The 21053-nt window shown below is 47.3% G+C and overlaps 1 protein-coding gene across 1 annotated transcript in view; it reads right to left on the bottom strand.

Annotated features, from left to right (window-relative positions):
• The window catches only part of CCDC187 (coiled-coil domain containing 187), a 71228-nt gene extending 64196 nt beyond the window's left edge, over positions 1–7032 (bottom strand). Inside the window, exons 1-5 of the mRNA XM_078849074.1 lie at positions 6670–7032; positions 5941–5984; positions 4887–4980; positions 2413–2482; positions 965–1593 (exon numbers count right to left, since the gene is read on the bottom strand). Of these exons, the coding sequence (XP_078705200.1) occupies positions 965–1593; positions 2413–2482; positions 4887–4980; positions 5941–5984; positions 6670–6763 (931 nt within the window). The 5' untranslated portion in view covers positions 6764–7032. The remainder of the gene's footprint in view (positions 1–964; positions 1594–2412; positions 2483–4886; positions 4981–5940; positions 5985–6669) is intronic.
• Positions 7033–21053: the final 14021 nt, after the last annotated feature.

Genomic DNA, 21053 nt, shown 5'->3' with positions numbered 1-21053 from the left:
GGAATAGAATCCAGCTCTCCTGAGTCCCTTTCCAATACTCTATCCCCTAGGCCACCCAAAAGAGGCAACTACCTAAGCAAGTTCTCTTATGTCTACCTGCGAGCAAAGCTCTGAAACCGAAGGGCCAATGAGTCAATGGTGGCCCTCCACTGACAGTGTGTGAAGCTGGTGGAAGGAGGATTCTGTATTTGTGGGGGAAAGTAGGAAACATTTTTGTGGCAGGTTCTTGATTTAAGTCCTGACTATGCAAAGCTACATAGAGGCTTGGGCATGTTGGAAAGCAAAGCTCCCAGGTGGATTAATGGGCAGATGGCCGGTTTCAGATGGAGAGTGGGGCGGGGAGAAAGGGAAGGAAGGTATATAAAATGAAGTACATGAAGGTGTGATGTGGACCGGATGGGATGATGTGGAAGCCAGGGGGTTAACTATGTAGTTCTCCTGACCACATGTAGATAGCACTAATGTGTCATTGCTCCTGAGTCCATTTCTTGGATCCCTATGCGTGTAAGGTCTGTAAACCTTCGTTACCAAGAGTCCAAAAGCGCAGGGCTCAAGGGGAGAGAGAAAAAGCAACGACAATATAAAAAGCCACCACGAATTGACCTTTTTGGTCACCATCCCTGTTCTAAAGTCTGGCATGGGGGGAGGGATAGCTCAGTGGTTTGAGCATTGGCCTGCTAAACCCAGGGTTGTGAGTTCAATCCTTGAGGGGGCCATTTAGGAATCTGGGGAAAAAATTGGGGATTGGTCCTGCTTTGAGCAGGGGGTTGGACTAGATGACCTCCTGAGGTCCCTTCCATCCCTGATATTCTATGATTCTATGATCACGGGCCCCACCCCCATTCCCAGCGCTGGGAAGCGGGGAGCTTCTGTCCTAGCAGGTGCTGGGCCTTGCAAGCTGCCGCTCTGCACAGCCCCGGCCTCTTCTCCGGCAGCGCTCAGTCGGCACCAGACTGGCACTGACCTCTGTAAACTGGGGCTGGAGGAGCAAAGGTCACTTTGCGAACCTTCCTCTTCAGGGGCCCTAGATGCAGCAGTTCCCCGGCGTAGCTGGCACTGGGCGGCTTCTCTTCCTGAACCAGACGTTGGTGTCGCTGCGTCTGCTCCCGAATTCTCTCTCTGAGCCGCTCTAGTTTGTTGTCGGGTGATCGTCTCCTCAGTCCCTGCTGCTTCTGAGCAATGGGACTATTGCAGGGAGAAAGGGAGCACGTGACAGGCGTGGCTGGCGGGCGCATGGGAGCGTGGCTCCAGACTGCACAGGGGGCGGCTTGCTTGCTGTCCTCCGGGGAAGAGGGCAGATGCTGTGGGGAGCAGTGAGCTCCCTCCACCTGTTCTGTGGGGCTCGTCTTGCCTGTGTTTATCTGGTCACTAAAACTGACCCTGCTTGTCAGTACGCTCAGAGTCTCTGGAGTAGATTGAATGCCAGTTTCAGCTCTGCCGCCTTGGGCTTCCGTTCTGCCGGGGCTGCATGTTGCAGAGGTTGGCTCCCTACTGCAAGGCAGGTGCATCGTTCTGGCTGATCCATTCCTCACAGCCTGGCTCTCAAAGGACTGGCTCTCTGGCCAAGCAGGAGAAACACTTGCACAATTTCCCCTGTTTTGAGAGAAGAAAAAGAGCCTGAATGCACTGAACTCTGGGGAATTGAATGATCAAACGGCTAATTACGTTTCTTACTTCAACGCTAATTTGAGTTTCTATCACCCGCCTCTGGTGGAGGATCTCAGAGCTGCACAACAATCCTCATTTATCCATATAACAGAGGGGGAAACTGAGGCACAGCAGATCAGGACTTGCCCAAGATCACACAGCAAGTTTTGTGGCAGAGCCAGCATTAGAATCCCAGCGATCACTGCTCTGACCTCTTGGCAACACTCACTCGCTTCATAGTGACAACGGCGAGAATACCCAGTCCTCCTAATCCAGTGCACAAATCCCTACCACTTGAGAAAAAGGGGAATTTCCCTGTTACCCATGAGCAGCGTTGGGTCTCTGACACACTGAACAGTTATGCACTACTGCCTTCTCCTGCAAGGAGCCATATCTATTGCTAAGTTCAATATTTGCAAATTAAAAAAAGCAAGGAGCAGTGGGAGAATCTACCAAAAAAAAAAAAAAGGCAGAGGAAGGGTGGGGTTATTATAAACTCTGGTTAAATTATTCAGGTAGGCTCATTAGGAAGATTAACTAGTAAATCCGCACGCTGGCTCAGCATGCCACTGGCCTTGCTGGTGAGATTTCCTAGGGAGAAACAATTTAGGAGCTTTAGTTCTTTTTAAAAAAAAACACAAAGTTTTGAGCTTAAGAGACTTTTGCTCTTTATGGGTGTCTGCATCCAAGGACCTAAAAGCACTTTCAAAATCTGTACTAATTAGCCACTCCCAGCCTGAGAAGCAGATATTGGGTGTAATTTACCTGCAGGATAGACAGCTCTCCCCAGTCTTGATTTCATTTGAAACGGTTTCCTCTTGGCCTCTGTTACTGTCTATAGCACAACACAACCAAATCAGTGAGAGTCTGAAGTTTTTCTTGAATTAATATTTAAGTTTGGCTGAAGAGAGCACAATAGGCTTTAGTGGGAGGTCTGTGGAGACCAGATCTGGCCCTTTAAACACACCAGTACAGTTTAATCTGTGAGAAATAGTACACAGTAACAAATCTCTGGAATGGGCCAGTCTTGACTTGGCCCAGCCTTTGTGGTTCTGGACAGGGCTGTTTCTGGGTTTGCACAAGTCAGTTTGCTCTTTGGTGTTTCAGCAAATAATGGCCTCAATCTCTCTCCTGCACTACTCAGAACTTTTGTTTCAGTGTTGGTAGCACTTAGTGTGTGTGCTGTCAACTCTTTCTAGGCTTCCAGGAGCAACTGCCACAAAATGAGGGTGAAATGGTGAACCCCTGAAATAGATGGTGGGAGTGGGAGAGCATGCATCACTGCTCATTGTTTGTACCATGGTAATGCCTAGAGACCCCGTTCACAGAGCAGAGCCTCACTGTGCTAGGCGCTGTACACACAGGAAACTAAAAGGGCTCCACAGAGCGCACACAGTCTCCTCCTTTTACAGCACCTGCGCCGTGGCTCTGCAGCGGTGTGCACCTTACACACAGTGTGTAGCACTGGCAGCAGCAAGGAGGAGCAGCCTTGGCCACCCCACTGCCCACTCAGGCTCCTGCCATCACGACAGAGGGGCTGCAGGGCCAAATCTAAGCGAACACACTGGGCAGTGAAGTGGCTGGTGCTTCTGCTCCAAGCCACTGCTGTGGGACCAGTTCCTGCTTCAGGGCTCCCCCTGGGGGCCTGCTGGGCCTTGGCCCGCTTCCAGCAGGCTACGTCCCCTCTGATGAATGGGGAGTGACACAGCACCTGGGCAGGCCGAGCTCGAAGGCAGGATCTGAGCATGGGACGGACTTGGCGGGCAAGGCCCTGGGGCCAGCGGCTGCAGCAGGGATGGCTGTACAGGGATTAATGGTGTGTACTGTGGGAAAGATTTCTGGGGTCACCTCTGCACCTGTGTGGCAGCTGGGCAGGGCTCTGGTCTAGGGCTATGCAAAGGCGGGCAGCTAATACACTCAAAAGCGTTCCCCAGCCCCAAGCAACACAGAGCCTGAGAATGAGCTCACTGGACTGTACGGAAAGGTGCCCATTGGGTTCACTGGGTTTTGACTCGGATATATAATCTGCTGTTTGTAGGGAACGTTTGTGCCCCTAGTTCACCCTCCTCTCCCATCCCGACTAAGCCTTTCTTTGTGATCTTTCTCAGTCCCCTAGATCAGTGCAGAGGGGTCCATGTGAAGCCCATTGACATCAGCAGCGCTCTGTGTGAGTAGGGTCTGACGTCGTAGATCCGAATGCAGAATCTGGGCCTTAGGGAGGAGGACTGTTCCGCTTGTTTCAATGGAGCGTGCATCTTGCCCTCCATTGCTGTCACACTGTGTTCAGTGAACTTCTGGGCTTTAATGCTGCAGCCAGTGATTGGAAAGTCTGAGAACCTTGGTGTCCGTTAAACCCCAGGACTGAATCTGAATCCTCATTTCCCCTGTCTAATGGTAACTCTTGTTGGGAAAGAAAGGCAATTCCTCTTCAAAAGCAGTCAGCAAGGCAAAGTATCCATTCCCTTGGAACAGATCGGCTCCATATGTCTCTCTTGCTTTTCCCATTAACAAGACAAGAGCCTAGGAATTAAGCTGTTACCTTGAGAATGGTGCAGTGCCCTGGTGCTTTGGGAAGAAATAGCACCCCTAAATACAAGAGAGTCAGCAGCTTCAATTTATTTGAGCATCATTTATTTGATGCATCCGATGAAGTGAGCTGTAGCTCACGAAAGCTTATGCTCAAATAAATTGGTTAGTCTCTAAGGTGCCACAAGTACTCCTTTTCTTTTTGCGAATACAGACTAACACGGCTGTTACTCTGAAAGCAGCTTCAATGTTTTCCTGCCAATAAACTCAGTTGTGAACGTGAAAAGAAAACCAACAAACTGAGTTCTTGTCACTTTCTGTTTTTATCAGTGATCTGGTGAAACTCCCTGCTTCCTTTCTTAGCCTCTTTTGGCTTTTAGAGAATGATTTTAAAGGCTCTTTGCTGCAATAAAAGTGTGTATTGACACAGAGATAACTGTCCAGCTCTAAAATCCTAATGGAGACGAGTCATGGGTAGTTTTTATCTTGATATTGCTGTTTGAGATTAACACCATGCTGCCCGCCTGTGCCTTACCTCCACAGATTCCCTATACCTTACATCCACTAGGATTTCACCTCCTTAGTTACAGCCCCCCGCCAGTTAGTTCTTTCTCATTAAGTGCTGTGTAGCTTTCCCCTTTGGCTGATTGTCTGCAGTAGAGAGGGGAAAACAATCAATCCCAGCATTGTTTCTCCAGTAAATCAGAACTCACCAGGGCTCCTTTCACATGGTAGCTTTTTCCTGGCTTTCTGATCTTTGGCATAATTCCAATCTTCGTGGTCAAATTTGTTTTCAATCCTCTGTAACTGTAAAAAGGCAAATTTCCCTTTCAAAAGGGACATAGGATGTATTTCTCTGGTTGCCTTTTGCTGGTATATGTTGCTTCTCTGATTAATCTTTTCCTCCCGGCTACTCTGTGCGTAAACACTGGCATGTCTAGGCATGTTACCTTTGGTATTTTCTACAGTTGGAAGGAATGCAGTTGACTGGAAAGATAAGAGACGACAAACAACTCTCTCCATTATCTACGCTGGTAGGCCTAATAGATTTTTAAAAATGTATTAAAGCCAATGTTAAAATTATCTAATACATAGGTTAAGGAAAGTGTCTCTACATCTGGGTATAATGCTAAACCCAGTTCTGATCCAGCTTGTGTGAATCAGGAATAGCCCTACGGCAGACGTGATACCAGTGATCCTGCAAACACTTATCTGTGTGTGTAACTTTACTCAGGTGAGAGTAGTCTCAGAAGTCAATGGCACTAGAGTTAAACATATGCAGAAGTGCATGCAGGATCTGGGCCTACCCTATTAATATCATGCTTCACTATCGCCAGAGACGAGTCAGGTTGCCAACCTTCCAGGATTGCCCTGGAGTCTCCAGGAATTAAAGATTAATCTTTAATCAAAGAGTATGTCGTGTAATGAAACCTCCAGGAATGCGTCCAACCAAAATTGGCAACGCTAGCAGACGACCTGTACCTGCCGATAGTGGGGGGGCAGAGTGAGGGAAGTGGCTTCAGTAGATGTTACTGAGCGTGCTCAGGGAAGCCAAGCAGCAATTCTGGGGGAGGCACGTGACCCATATGTATGCACCCACTCTCCCCCACATGTCGCCTCTGATTATTGCCATAATAGCAAAAGACGACAGAGCTGGAGATATAGGGTGAAGTCAGTAGGGTCAGGATTTCAGCCATCATTCAGGCAAAACTTCGTGTAACCAGAGGCACTTTCCTTAAGAGTCAGAGTTCTACAAACCTCACTTACCACTTCTTTGGCTTTGTGAAGACTCTTCCACGCCAAGGCCACGTCTGGGGAAAGAATAAAGATACCAGTGATGCAACAGCACACAGGAATACCTGTCCGTGAAAGAGCTCTGTTCTGTTGAGCTGATGCTCACTGGGCCAGCTTGCGAAATGCTTCCTCAGCAAAACTTCCACCCACGTCCATGGGGAATTTTGGCTGCTTAAAAACTGAGCTGGGTTTGCCACCCTTATTCCTGTTGGATTGAACTTAACTTTGATGCCCATTGGGCTACCTGTGTGAAAGCAATTTTGCAAGATCAGGCCCAGCATCTACTTATCAAAAAAGTACATCAATTTTTAAAAACCTGTGTTGAAGTAAGGTCAATATTCAACCCCTTCCCTCCCAACCACACGCACGCTTGGGGCTGACCTTGGCTAGTTACATCAAGGTAAAAACTTCAGTGCCTTGACTCCACTATCCCAGTGTAAAATCCTAGTGATCTCAGTATAAAAACACACCTATCTTTTGCAATGAAGACACAACCCCGACAGAGAGGGTGAAACGGTAAGAAGGATTTATAAAAAGTGATTCTATTTTTGTCACCCAATCTCTGTCTTCATCTTGTAAATATTTAGTGATGGTAACTACACACCACAGGCTTCTTTTAAGTAAAAATCTTTGGTTTAAAATAAAAATAGACCTATCTTTCACTGTTACTATACAGGCACTGGAAATGTGTAAGCCAATTACCTGCTAGCGGGGTTGATTCTTCAGCTGCAACTGTGCAGTCCACTTTTAAAGCCATGCTGCAAGTTTGATTAGCTGGCGTCCACCTCTGGAACATTCACAAGAATGTGCTACTCATTGGTGACAATTGAACACACTTCTATGCTTTGGATATGTTTAACAGTTTTCCCTTGTTTACAAATGCTGATCATCAGTAACGACACTTAGTATTTAAAGAGCACATTGAAGACCTCTGCGGTGTTTGCAAATGACTATTTTCATTAATCTTCTCAATGCCTCATGAGGGATGCAAGTGTCCCCATTTCACAGGTGGGGTACAGAGGGTAAATGACTCCGGATACCATGGATGGTCAGGTTTCAGAGTAACAGCCGTGTTAGTCTGTATTCACAAAAAGAAAAGGAGTACTTGTGGCACCTTAGAGACTAACCAATTTATTTGAGCATAAGCTTTTGTGAGCTACAGCTCACTTCATCGGATGCATTAGAAACTAGGTGTCCCACTTACTTGCTTTAGTCACTAGATTATGCCACCATTCCAAAGCAGTGACACTAAGGGACTTAATTCCCCTCCTCAGATCTACCCAACCAGTCCCCAGTTAACCAGTCTGGTACCTTACTTGCCTATAGTAACATCATTCATGCTTTTAACAGCTCCATGGCCAGTGGGATCTTTGTGGTTCTTTGCCCAGGAGCTGTGCCAAGATTACATCCCAAATGCACCATTTCTCTCCAGCCATTCACAGAAGCACTTTAGAGATTGTTCATCTCTCCAGACTGATTAACCCCAGCACCCCACTCCCAGTGGGCTTGGGAGAAAAAGCCCCCGAAAAGCCTCTGAGTCATCTCTTTTCTAGCTGCTCCTCCCCTGCCTGTCCCCCAGCTGCCGAGCTAACCTGCTGCCATTCTGCCTTCATCCAGCCAGCCACTTGATGTGTAAAGCTGAAAGGAAAGATAAACTTGACAAATGAAATCCAAGTCCCGCCCCTGGCCCCTCCTGTGTGGGCGCCACAAGGGGCGGGAGAGACAGAGCAGCAGGATCCCAATGCACACACTTTGTTTGAACTCTCTTTGGTGGGTGGCCAGAAGTGACAGCACAATGCAAGGCTGCTAGGGGACTACAAGAGAACAAACAGCAAAGCTATTCATTGACTACAGAGCAGCCTGAAAGCACATCTCAGCTTGCAAATATGTGGCAGGGTGCCAAGGGCTTTTCTTTAGAAGTCGTTATCCACCCACAAAGACTGACACCCTGCTGGTGAGCGCCCAGCCCCTGCCCACTGCCCACTACACCACTTAGGAAGGAACAATCTACACACAACTACAAAATGGAATGGCTGGCGAGGTGATAGTACGTCTGAGAAGGATCTGGGGGTGATAGTGAATCACAAACTGAATATGAGTCGTCAATGTGATGCAGATGCAGAAAAGTCTGATATCATTCTGGGGTGTACTAGCAGGAGGGTTGCATGTAAGACATTGGCAGTAACTGTCCCTCGGCACTGGTGAGACCTAGAATCCTCATTACTGGAGGTTTTTAGGATCAGGCTGGACAAACCCCTGTCAGGGATGGTCTAGGTTTACTTGGCCCTGCCTCAGTGCAGGGGGCTGGACTTGATGACTTCTCAAGATCCCTTCCAGCCCTATGTGTCCATGATTCACTAATGTGTGGTAATCAGGAATTCAGGGCCCAAGATGGGCAGAAGGCCTGGAGCTTTCAGACTGGCAGAGAATACTGCACTGGGGGCGGGCTCACACTCAGCCTGGAGGAGTTTGCCCAAGCACCAGCTAGGATGAGCCATGTGCCCCCAGAAATCCTTGCTGTAATGGAACGAGTCCCCATCTCAAATCAAGCCGTCTCCTTTGCTTCTTTTTATGGGCCTGTCTCAACTCTGATCCCTCCCTCGGTGACAAGAATGAGAGGGTTTGTCCCAACAAACCAGGAGCGTTGGCACTGCTGAGCCTTTTGATGTCTAACGTAAATCCCCAGCTCCTGGAGAAATATGGAGTAAGAATCCCAGCTTTTATGTAGGGGACAAAAAGTCCGTTTCTAGCCCAAATGGCTACTGAGCCATGACTGCACCCTCAAAACACAGAAATTAGTAGGCAAAGAGACTCCCAAATTTATTTATCGTGATTTTAAGCCAATGCCATGATTTCCGGGAGGCCTGGCACCTGGTGTTGGAACACTTGCCATTGACAGTACTCCGCTTTTGGGGGATTGTCTGATCTATCTTTTAAAATCTCTCTGGCATTTCAGACCAAAGGGAGGGAACAGCTATTGTTTGGCAAACAGCAGATGGCGCACTCCGCCTGCAGAAAGAAAGGTAAGAGAGCAGTTTAGGGGCTGATGAGGTCTTCAGTCTTCACTGTGAGATCTAGGTTGCTGGCTGGATTTGGATTGTCTAGTCCCAGATTTAAGAACCTGTAACTGGGAGCTCTTAACTCATTCCCTTGGTGTAATGCTCCATCCCTACACACACCATTTTTGCTCATTTTATTACGATGGTGCAAATTCAGTGCTCAGGAAAGGCACTGACCTACCTGAATCTTGGGAAGCGGGAGGGGGGAGTTCCCCAGAACAGTAAAAGGCCTGCTCCCTCAGATGAGCGAGTGGCTACAGAACCCAGAATGTAAGTGATTACAGGGGACAATAAATGGAACATAGGGATAGGGCGTGCAGGTCAAAGGGTTAAAACAAGAAATCCCAGGGAGACACTGAACAGACAACCCTGGAAAATGCCCCTTGCCCTAAGAAAGAGATGAGGAAATCAATGGGCACCGCCCAGAGGAACTCTACCCAGATGCATGCATGGATGAAAGAGCAGGGAAAGTTGTAGAGAACATCCCTTTCCAATGCCTTCCTCCTGGATTGATGAATGTGCCAGGAGAACACAGGAGAATAGAGTTCTCTAGCTAGCCACAGGCCAGGTACTGAATGGGCACTAATTGTACCCCCTTGCACTGCCACTACCCCCCCAACATGTATCCCCTCTGCTCTGAAGAGAGGACAGTTCACTTCTGCCTGTCCTCTGAGACTGTCACGATGGGGGACCGGCCATTGGTTGTGACTGGTTTGCAATAGAGATTCCCAGGCATTGGACTGAGATGCAGCCACTCATTTCACAGCGCCTCAGATGGTTCTGACTAGAGAGGTATAAACACTTCACAGTGAATAACTCATCTGCTGAGCTGAGTTCATTCTCTTTCTATCTGCAAACTCTCCACAAGTGACAGCTTCAGATTTTTCTGAGGTTAATTTGTTTGACGTTATTCGGTTCTTTCCATGTCTAATTCTTGGATCTGCAGACGTCTAGCCAGCAGTTTCTTGAGAGTAGTTGAAATCTGAGCTGTGTGTTTTAGTTTTGATGATGGCTCTTAATGATGTGTAGCACTTACAGGCTCCAGTCCCCGTTGTGCTAGACGCTGTACACACATGGTCCCCGCTCAGAAGATTTTACAGTCTGAGTGTGACAAGACACAACAGATGGTTCCAACAAATTGACAGGGGAGCTTGATTCCAATCTGGGATGATTGGACTCAGATCATCTGGCAATGTTTCTGTTTCTTGATTGGATGATTTTTAGACTCTGGTTTCCTGTGGAATGCTTGCATTTGTGAATTTGAAATTTGCTTCCCACAAATACCCTCTAATATAGGTTAAGACACGTGCTGTTTCCATGGGTCTTCCAGCCAATAAATCCATTGGCTCAAACACACATGGGAAGCAAACACAAAGCGGTGCAAATATAACAGAAGTGAACTGATTTCTATAACCAACCAAATATGGGTGGAAAACTTCTTCTGACCCAACTGCAGTAATGACTATCAACATCTGCCATTTTGGGGTGGAATTCAGTGAGTGACCTGCAGATAAGACGCTTCGTATCCCGTTCTTTGTCCCACAGTGACTGCTTTGCAGGGCAGGCTGAGGTACTCTTTCTTCAGCTTTAGATTTACATTGAGCCTGATTCTTGCTTCTGTTTTATTTCCTCTGTGTTTTTTTCCCCTGTTGGAAAGTGCTGTCAGATGTGTTTAAAGGGCCGTGCCAACTCTGTAGAACTCAGTATTATTGGAAAGTCCATACAGTGTAGGGAGAGATACTGACACAAACAACCTCCTTTCATGTGCATGGATTCCTTTGGTCTGTACAAAAGTTGGTTTGAAAAGCAAGTATCAACCCTGCCCCCAATCTAGTAAACATTTTCTTAGCCTTGGCTCAAATGTTTCAACTATTTTGGGTTTGGAGCCTAACCCAGCTAGGAATTCCCAAGCTGCAGATCACAGCAGCAAAAGTCCCCTTTTCAAGTGGCTCCAAACCCAAATTTTGGCCTGATTAAAATTTTCCAGTGCTAAGAATGCAAAGCTGTGCCAAGAATGGAACCACAGCCACTCAGGGCATGTAAGTGATAAGAGTCTTAAATTCAATCTTGTAATTCACAGAAAGCCCTTGTAATAATGGGTCTGAGCACTGGGAAGGGAGAAGGAACCAGCAGTGGGAAACCTTGTGGTTGAAATAGGACTTCGGTTGAAAACATCCAAATCTTGGAAATCTTACAAGAGTGAGGGGAAAGGCTCATGTTCCCCCGCCGTCGTCTTCTGTTCAGTTGCACCTCAAGCCGTTGCTCACAACGGCAGCCCTGGATACACACGTCATGCCATGCTGTGCCTTCAGCTGCTCCCGCACAATCCTACTGAAGGTGCTAGGGTTGGACAGGTGTCAAATTTGGCTCCCATCTCTCTTGGCACTGCAAAGCCTCAGCAGACTGGCTGTGCAGAGGAAAGCCAAGAGATTGGCCACTTGCCCAGTGTGTTGTGCTACACACAGCAGAGTGTTAGACCACAAATCTGTCAAGATGTGAGGAAGTGACACCTGACACTGGGCCAAATCCTGCCTGTAATAGCATGCACGTAAGGCCCAAGTCGGTGAGCCAGATTCTGCTCTGCCATGCAGAAGCACAGCCATTCAAGTGAAGGCACTTTAGGTCTGCACCAACATGATGCAGAGGAGAATTTGCCTCACTGACTTCAATAGGCGTTGCTCACAGGTCATCCAGGGCAGAATTTGGCCCATTGTGCGTTAGATCATCCAGAACTATGCTGTACCAGCCATCAAAACCCAAATTCCCCCCCTAACAGTCAATGCAGCCCCTATTGATTTCAATGCTGCTGGCCTGGAGTGTCGGGTGGGATGCGGGGTATGTGGGCCATAAAGCAGAGAATAGCCATTTTAAGGCCTTCCAAGGAAGATCACTGCAAGTTTTTTGCAGCTATGGACCTGCTGAGAGATTCACAGGATACCACACTCAATGGCATTAGCCCACAAAATGAATGTTGCCGTTCTCTGATCCAAATAACCAATTCAGCAGCTCTTACTAGCTACCATTTCGGTCAGTGCCTGTGTAGTCCTTTCCTTCCTGCAGAATGTGAAGGTCTGAGAGGAAGGGCTGGACTCGGGAGATCTGGGTTCTAGCCCCAGCTCTGCCACAGACTCCCTGTGAGACCTTGGGCTAGTCACTTAATCTCTCTGTGCCTTAGTTCCTCATCTCTGAAATGAGGAGGGTTATCCTTCCTTTATCTGTCTTCTCTATTTAGACTATAAGCTCATCGTGGCATGGAGTGTCCCTGGCCCGTACTTTGTGTGTGTGCGGGGTTAGCACAATAAAGCATTGACCTGGGCGTTCCTATAGTATTTCTATAACCCCATGATCTTTGGGTTGCATTACGGCTAAATATTTGTGAGGCAGTGTCTCCTGAGTTTGGAGGGTTTATCTGAGTTTGTTCAAACTGCAAGGTTGGCTCTGTCTTTGTCTTCTCTCAGAGCACGTTGCCACTGATTGGGAAATGAAACCAATAACCCACAGTACATGGCCAAATTCAGGAGATGTGCATGGATGTGAACAAAAGGGGAAAGTTGTCCTAGGCCTGTGTGATCCGAAGCAGCTGATTTGCATAGTTCTAGCGATAAATTCCAGGGATTCTAAGCAGAGATGGCGACAGAATATGAAACTTGCAGCTCTTGCTGCTTCAGGCTACTGCATATGGATAAAACTCTCCACTCTCTCCTTTCGGTTGGTCTGTTGTCCTGAGCGCTTAGTTTAGGGAGCTTCTCGCTTAGGGGAAATATGTGCAGGCAAAGGAATAAATAAATGCTCCTTGTTTGTTGTGCTGGAGTGTTTGGCGAAGCAATTTACACCAGAAGCCCTTTTTTCACAGCAGTTCCTAGTTAGCCACCAATCAAAGCACAGATCCAGGCTTTAATTGCAAACTGGATGTGACATGAATTTTGCGATAAACATATGGCAGGAGAAGAGAGCTGACTAACAATGAAGTGTGCCAGTCTGAACCCTGACAACCAAGGGCCTGATCCTGAACCCAGGAAATCAATGGCAGAACTCCACTTGAGCTCAGTAGGGGTAGGGGGCATGCCATTTAATGACCTGAAATTTGGGCTTGATCCTGCAAAATGTCAAGTTCAGAGTCCTACTTATTTCAATGCCGTATCCCCTAGGCATTCCCTGAGCTAAGTGCTGTGCGGTGAATCCTGCAAATGCAGAGGTGATAGTTGCTTGTTATTTAAGGCAAAGCTGAAAAGATTTTTAGGCTGCCACTGTCCAGCCCTGGGTCTATGCAAGGACCCACTGAAATGAATAGGAATGCTGCCATCAAATGAAAGTCTTATGTGGCTTTCTGTTTGCACTGACTTCATTTGGGAATGCCTGTAAATAGAAGCCTGTATTTTCTGCTTGGTGCTCTACAATGATAAGAATCATGTACATCAAGAGGGAAACAGACCTTTAACCCTCCAGATTTTATGTTGAATGCCAAATCAAATATGGGAAAGGACAAAGTATCATTTATATATACTTAAAAAAAAAAAGCCATTCAGTTATTGCAACAGCAGTGGAGAGATGAGGTAGAAATTAGCTATTCATGGACTGCTTGTTTGTTTTTTTCCTATCAATAAGGGAATATGTGAACAGAATCTTAACTGGAAGACCCAGGGACTAACTGCCTATGGTGTTACATCGAACGTGGGGGAGAGAATGTAGTATCCATGGTAACTGGCTATAGCAAACGTGGCTCTTCATCTATATTAGAGGGTTTATAGCACCAGAGCTGGGACCAGGCAATTTAAATGGAGCATCTCCAGGTAAAACAGCACGTTTCATTGTAATAACCACAACATCTCAATTGCCTGTAAAATGAAAAAGGTGGAGGGGATGTGACAGCATGGTCCCGTGGCTTATGAGCCTCATCCAAAACTCACTGAAGTCCGTGTAAAGACTCCCATCGGCTTTGGGCCAGGTTCCATATGCGCCATTGTGCAGCAGAAGGAAACAACCCAGCGCAATGCCGGACCCGCTGTGCCCAGCAACCACAGAGTGGAGAGCAGGTGCATGGCCTACTCGGCTTGTTGGCCAAGGCCCTCAGATGGCCGAAGCTGCCCCACGTGAACACCTTACTGTTAGGGCTCTGTGGTCCAGCAGACGGTCGGAGCTGGGGAAGAGCCCCTCTAGGAGGTACTGTCCCCTGGCAACAGCAGACTTTCTAACAGGTGCTCTACAAGGAATCGATGGCGCAGCGTCCCCCTGAGCTGCCTGCTCACTGGCCCCGCCCTCTCACCAGGATACATTTCACCTCCGTATATAGCTGAAAAAAACCTTAAAACTTGGCTTACGTTTTCCAAACTCACCAGGCAGTTTGGGTGCCTCCAGTTCTGGGTGCCCAACCTGAGATACCATTGAGGGGCCTGACTTTCACAAGCCAGGTGCCCTTTAAGGCATGCCAGATTGGGCACCCAGAATAATCCGAGTCCCTTTTGAAAGCATACGTCCTAGTACCGAACTGCACTTGCCCCAGCGCGGAAGGAGACTATGCCATGAGCTCGAGCAGCCCGTCTGTAAGAAGGATGGAATCGGATGAGTGCAGAGTGATTTACTGGCTTCCAAATCTTCCCTTTATTGACTTGCGAGCGCAATAATCTATGGAGTGGCATGAGATGGTGGCAACGGTATTACTTCTGTGATGCTGCTTCCATCGCCATACATTACTGGGTGATAGCACTGGGTTAACGCACGCCATATCACACAGCACACGCCACTCCAGTATGCGCCCACTGAAGTCAACAGTAAACATTCTATTGACTTCCACGGAGCAGGGCCCTGCGTGTTCCTTAGTTCCTACAGAACTGTGCACATCAGTGCAAGTCACCTCTTTGTCTTTGTCATTATGCTCAGAATCCTCTGACTCGTTCCATACGAAAGAAAATTCCTTTTGAGTTGGAGAATCACAGGTGCTAACGATGCCGGGCCTCTTGCACACCTCTATCCCAGGGCAGGGTTGTGTTTTGCTTTGTATTGCTTCCTCCTAAAGTACAATCATAAGCCAGGGAGGCCAATTCTCCAGCCAGTGCATCAAACAAAGCTCCCCACAGCTGTAGAATTTCGATCCTTTTTTTCAGGGATGATTTTATTTGCCAAAACAAAACAGTCCAACCTAAATCAAAACCAATCGACTGGGACCTACTGCTTGGCCCCTCCTAAAGTCATGTCTCTCAAGCTTCCATCCCAACCCTCAGAGCAGGTATCTCCAGCCAGGTCTCCCCTTAGCTAGTGAGATGCGCCCCCTCCCACCTTCTTTCTTCTGACCCAAGTCTTTTCTGGGAGTATGCCTCCTCTTTCTCCTAACGGGGATGCTTGCTGCTCTTTTATGTGAAGACTAGGTGGCCTGCAGGGCTATCACCTGATCTCTGGCCTGAAACCCATCACCTGGGAGGCAACTAATTAGGCCTAAGTAGGTCTAAACCCACTCCCCTCAAAAGACCAGCCCGCCCTACAGAAACTGCAGATGCTGTAGTGAGGAGGAGCTCCATGTAAATACCTAGATAGACTGTAACCCTTGGACTGGCTGGAGTATTATGCCTAAGTACAGACACAGAAGGACAAGCTCACCTCTGGGGTAAAATGACTTGAATCAGATATGATTGGATCCATTCCTTACTGGAGCTCCAGTACGGGGACTACAATAGACTAAAAGAGCAGAATCGCTTTTTACATCCTACTCATGAAGAACAACTCCTGTGGGTGCCCATCCTTTGCTCTTAAATACCATCCACCTGATTTCTCCTTGTTGTATTTGTTTTACCACTGAGCCCTGATCTGAGATAATGTTGCATGGTGAACCGCATGGTAAGCTAGCATGAAGGATTGGTTCCTGCCCCATTACGCTGCATCACCCTGGGTTGTCCTTAAATTTGCCACTGCCTGATTCCCATGATCTCCAAGGCTGCTAGGCAGAGGCATCCATTTAACCCAAGATTGTTTCTGACAGCAACTGTCTAGCTGTGCTCTTGTTTGGGGCTTTTTTTTTCCTTCTCCATTTATTGATATAAAACAGCAAACGTTTAGCTCATTATTCACCAAGTTGATCTCCACCTTGCTGAATGCAGGGGGGACGCTAGATATTACACATCCACCAGCCTCCACTAGAAAATAAACACCCTGTGGGCTTGAGGGCCAAGTTTTCTGCTGATGAAAACTGGCATGGCTCCATTAAAGCAAACAACACCACCAGTTTACGCTAGCAGACCATTTGACCCTATTGATTTGTGCCTCCTTCCAGCAAAGTCAATGGAAGTACTTTGGTGGGGGAAGTAATGAAGCCAGGGGTGTCTTTGAGGAAAATGCACTGGGGTGTGATACGTTCTTTAGGGCATGATCCTTCATCCATTGAAGACAATGGGAGTGTGTCCCTAGCCTCTGTTTGCCAGAAGCTGGGAACGGGCGATAGGGGATGGATCACTTGATGATTACCTGTTCTGTTCACTCCCTCTGGGGCACCTGGCATTGGCCACTGTCGGAAGACAGGATACTGGGCTAGATGGACCTTTGGTCTGACCCACTATGGCCATTCTTATGTTCATGCTGGAGGCCTCCTAAATCCTAAGGCCATTCCAAATGACTAAGGCTCTTCGTACAAAGCGCCATGTTGTTCTAAGTGGAGGCGTATCCGCTGGCAAGTAGCCTCCGAAATCCCTCCTCAGCCAGGCAGTGCCATGGCCATCTGAGCCTCTCCCTCAGTCACAAGTGCGCTGGCTTGCCTCACCCCGATTAGCACAGCTGTCTGCTTATCACTGTTTAATGAGAGCTAATCTAGAGTGGCTGTGAAAAACACGGCTCAAGGGACTGGCACGGCTGGGCAGCTCCAAATGCTGGAGCTGATCAGCCTAAATCATCAACATTGGGCTAGGATACGGTGACTCGGATCGAGCTGCAGTGCAGAGTTCCCAGCCAGCCAGGCTCGGGAGAGGAGGATGCTGGCGTGACAGGCACTTGAGAGAGACTAACCAATTTATTTGAGCATAAGCTTTCGTGAGCTACAGCTCACTTCATCACTTCATCGGATGCAACCGATGAAGTGAGCTGTAGCTCACGAAAGCTTATGCTCAAATAAATTGGTTAGTCTTTAAGGTGCCACAAGTACTCCTTTTCTTTTTGCAAATACAGACTAACATGGCTGTTACTCTGAAACTTGAGAGGGAGAATTTCCTACCCTTTCTCTCTGCAGTTTGCAACTGAACATCAAGGCTTGGCTCTCTGACAGTCAAGCCAGCATCACAGGCCTGGCTTTATGGACAATAGCTGCCGATGGAGTTAGCATACAAAAGTCCAGCTCACTCTGCTGACCTGCACTTGGGAAACACCCAGCCACCAAGCAGGCCACCTCTCTCTTGCCAGTCATCCTGCAGTGGGGGGAGGCTCAGAGACTGTGGGGGAGGCTCAGAGACTGGAGCTGAGCAAGCTTCCTATCCGAAACCATCAAACCTTCCTGGGTCGGTGACTCTGAACACTCTCTTCCACTCCTCTGCAGGGCTGTGAACCTTGTTAGCCAACCCAGAGAGCAGACCTCTGGCTCAGGATTGGGGAAAAGAAAACATGTGCCCCTGAGCCTGGGGGAGGGCTAGGCAGAAAGTAACAAAGGGAGAAAGGAGCAAACGAAAGCAAAGTGATTGAAAGGGCTCCCTTTTTTAAGGGAGTGGAAGTGTGGATTAAGGGGATGGAGGGCCCCAAGAAAAACCTCATTAGAGGAGCCGAAGCCAGCCCTGGAAATAGTGGCATAGAACCATTCATGGAATACTCATGCAGAGCCTGCAGGTGTAGAGAATGGGTGTACGTTCAGGGGCTTTTGCTATTTATTTAAAGAGAGTCCAGCCCAGTCTGAGAGTCATGGGAGGCAGATGAGATCTGCCTCTGGGCAAGGATGGGAGGAAGCGAATGAATGAAAAGGAAATGCAAGGAGGTCGGAGGAGCTGGAAATATAAATGATACAGAACCAGAAAGGGCAAATCCTGAGCTGCTGCAAGTCCTATTGAAGCCCAAGGCTGCTCCAGATGCTCAGTGCGGCTCAGGATCTGGCCCCCCAGGGAGGCTTTTGCTCCTCAGCTGTTACAGGCATGCTCTCAGCCATGCTGCACATGGTTGAATTATTCAGAGAATCTCATTATTGAGATTTATTCTGGAGCCTCTGGGCTCCAGGTGCTTTTAAAAGAGGTGATCCACTCCAGCAAAGCAGCTTTTTACTCCCATATGATCCTCTTTATTTCTGATATGAATAATCTTTCTGGCTCAGCTAGAGGTTAGTTGCAGGTTGTAGTAACCTTTTTCTTCCTACTTAGGAGGGGAAATAACAGCTTCTCACCAGCACCCAGCACCTAGGAGGGGGAGTTTATTGCCTTGGGACTGGAATCAGCTGAAATAAGCCTTTGAAGACAATCAGCTCTTCAGGTTTCTGAGCAAAGCTTGGCAGGGTGGGAGCAAGAACAAGTTTTTCTTAGAGGTTAGATGGGCAAAGCGCTATGAGATCACCTAGGCCAAGACAGGATTTCCTCCCCGTGGTACGTTGTTGAACCTGGTCCCTCTTAATATGTTGTTTTAAATAAACTTGAGTGGTTAGCAGCTCCTGAAAGCTCTCCCGGTCCCTCTGAGTTTCCTGCCAAGGTTCCAAGGAAACTGATTTTGCAGCTCTCATACACAGTAATTATCTTTTATAAAAATCCCAAAGCCAAAGAGAGCTCTCCAGGTTCAGACAGAATGTGTGTGGCACAGAGTGGGAGGCCTGCGGCTGCTCTTCACAGCCTCTGGGAGGCCTTTCTTTTCTCTTGCACCAAAGGACCCCACAGTCTTACCATTGTTCACAGCTCAGTAACAAACCTAGCACTTCTAACCATTAACTAATGCTTCCTCCGTCTGCTAACCAAGACTGAGATGTTATGTAAACTGGCTGGTGCCTCTGAGTCGTTCGATGTGACAGCTGGGATTAGAATTCAGGGTGATCTGGATATGAATTCTGTGCTCAGAACATTCTTGTTGATCCTGTTAATTCATGGTCTGTTAATATCTTAATTTTTTAAAACTATTTCTGTTGTTCACACCTAAAAGCAACATGCATAGGTTAGACTGACTGCCCAGAACGAGCCCACACCACACCTTACTAGCCAATCCTTTTGCATTTCTTTTTTTCTTCCTTTTTCTTGCTTACCTCAAATCACTTTTTGCCTTACCCTTGTCAGCATTTTTTGCTTGGTTTGCCTCTGACCCTTTTAAAGGATTTTAAGGATTTTTTTTGGAAGAACTATTGGGACACACTATTTTACCAGGGGCTGTACCCCAGCTGTGGGAGTCTTTTGGAATTAGTCCGTTTTTAAAAAATCAAATGTACAGTGTCTCTAACTATGGAGCGAAGAGTAGCGATTATGGGTTGCAAACTCAGCAGTGATTTTAGCCTGAGCGTGTCTGAGCTTTTGAAGTCTGAATGATAGTGCTCCTTATGTGCACACTCGCCAGTAGAGGCCACCAGCAACACATTTCATGAATGAAACAACAAGCTTACATGCTAATTACAGAGACATCCTATGATTGGAGTGAGTTCATGCGTCCTTAGCATTCCTAGATGAGAAACTCATCAGATCCGCAGGAGATCTTTTAATTTGCCACAAGTCCGCACGAGATTGGCAAAAACATAGTGACCAACTACAGTGTCATAATTCTGTGTTTATTATAGAACTGGCTTTTCCCACAGCATGCTGTTTTCATGATTCTTACATGTGTGCAAATATTTTTACCTCCAAAGGGTACCATTTCTATTATTTTCTGGAACTGACACTGTGCAATATAGCTCTTAATCAACGTGGCAAGAAACACTACTGTCGGGAGGGCTTGCTTGGTAGTCTGGTGTAGTAGAGTTGGATAGGAATGAGCTTGTAAGCCAAGCAAGACTGTGCTCGTGTCTGCAGTTGGATGGGAGACCTCCAAAAAACGTGACAATGAGCTAGTGCTCCATTCTGATGTAAGGAGCCACTGAGCTGTTGGAGGTGCTGCTTGTCAGGTGAGATGTGTAAACCCCGACGCCGCCTCATTCGGATTCATGAAAGAGTCCACGATTCCTTTCATAAGTGTTGGTGTTGCCGAGAAGTAGCCAAATTCCAGCTGCTGCTTCAAGCTGGTGCATTCTCCATAAGCTGGTACATTCTCCATATTGGCATTCTCAAGCATTCAAAAATGAGTGAGACTCCAAAAAATCATGGGGGTACCCCCCCCCCCAAAGTTGTTCTTTTTCTTTGCCTTCTAGTTTTTTGCTTTTAGGGTGTACTCCGGTCATGTTTTCAAGCTTTTCTTTGCAAACTCAAGGGCTAGAAACTTTTTTTTTTTCTTTGTGCTAGCTGAGATTCTCACGTGTTCACTTGACTCCAGGAGATGGGGATTAAAGAAAAACACCAACCATCATAAGCCTCATGTAAAATCACAAGAATATTCTTCTTCACTTCATTTCTCAAATGGATCATGGTGGTATGAAGTCATGTGATATAGAGGAATGTGCATAGGATTGGGAATCAGGAGGTCCTGAATTGTCATCCTGATTCTCTGACTTGCTGTGTGACTTTGGCTATGTCACATCCACTCTTTCTGCTTCAGTTTCCCCATCTACAAAATGAAAATAATACCTCACTGGGCAACTCATGTGTTTATAGTAACACAATGCAATGAATAGCATGTAAAAAGAATGATTGTGCGCTTTAAACAGCGGCCATGCTTCTCCCAAGTGGTGGGTGAGGGGATCTCTATCTTAATTTCGTAGAGTGCCTTGGGGTTCTTTGGCATGAAAGGTGCTGTATGAATGTGCACTGCTTTGTTTTAGTTTTTAAACAGAGCCCCCCGCCCCCCCATGATTTCTATTAAAGTGATTGACAGAGAGCTCTAGCCAGACAGCAGGTGTTCATGCCCTTACAGCATTCAGATTTTTATTTCAGGAGCTTGCCAAACTTAAATGGCATGACAGTGTCCATCGTAGCAGCAGTTATGCCTGCCCATGTGTTCTTCCAGGCCGTTCTG

Source organism: Lepidochelys kempii, chromosome 16, assembly GCF_965140285.1.
Source record: "Lepidochelys kempii isolate rLepKem1 chromosome 16, rLepKem1.hap1, whole genome shotgun sequence".
Taxonomy (NCBI): Eukaryota; Metazoa; Chordata; order Testudines; family Cheloniidae; genus Lepidochelys; species Lepidochelys kempii.
Note: the sequence above shows the minus strand (reverse complement) of the source record. Positions and strands in the feature narration are given on the sequence as shown.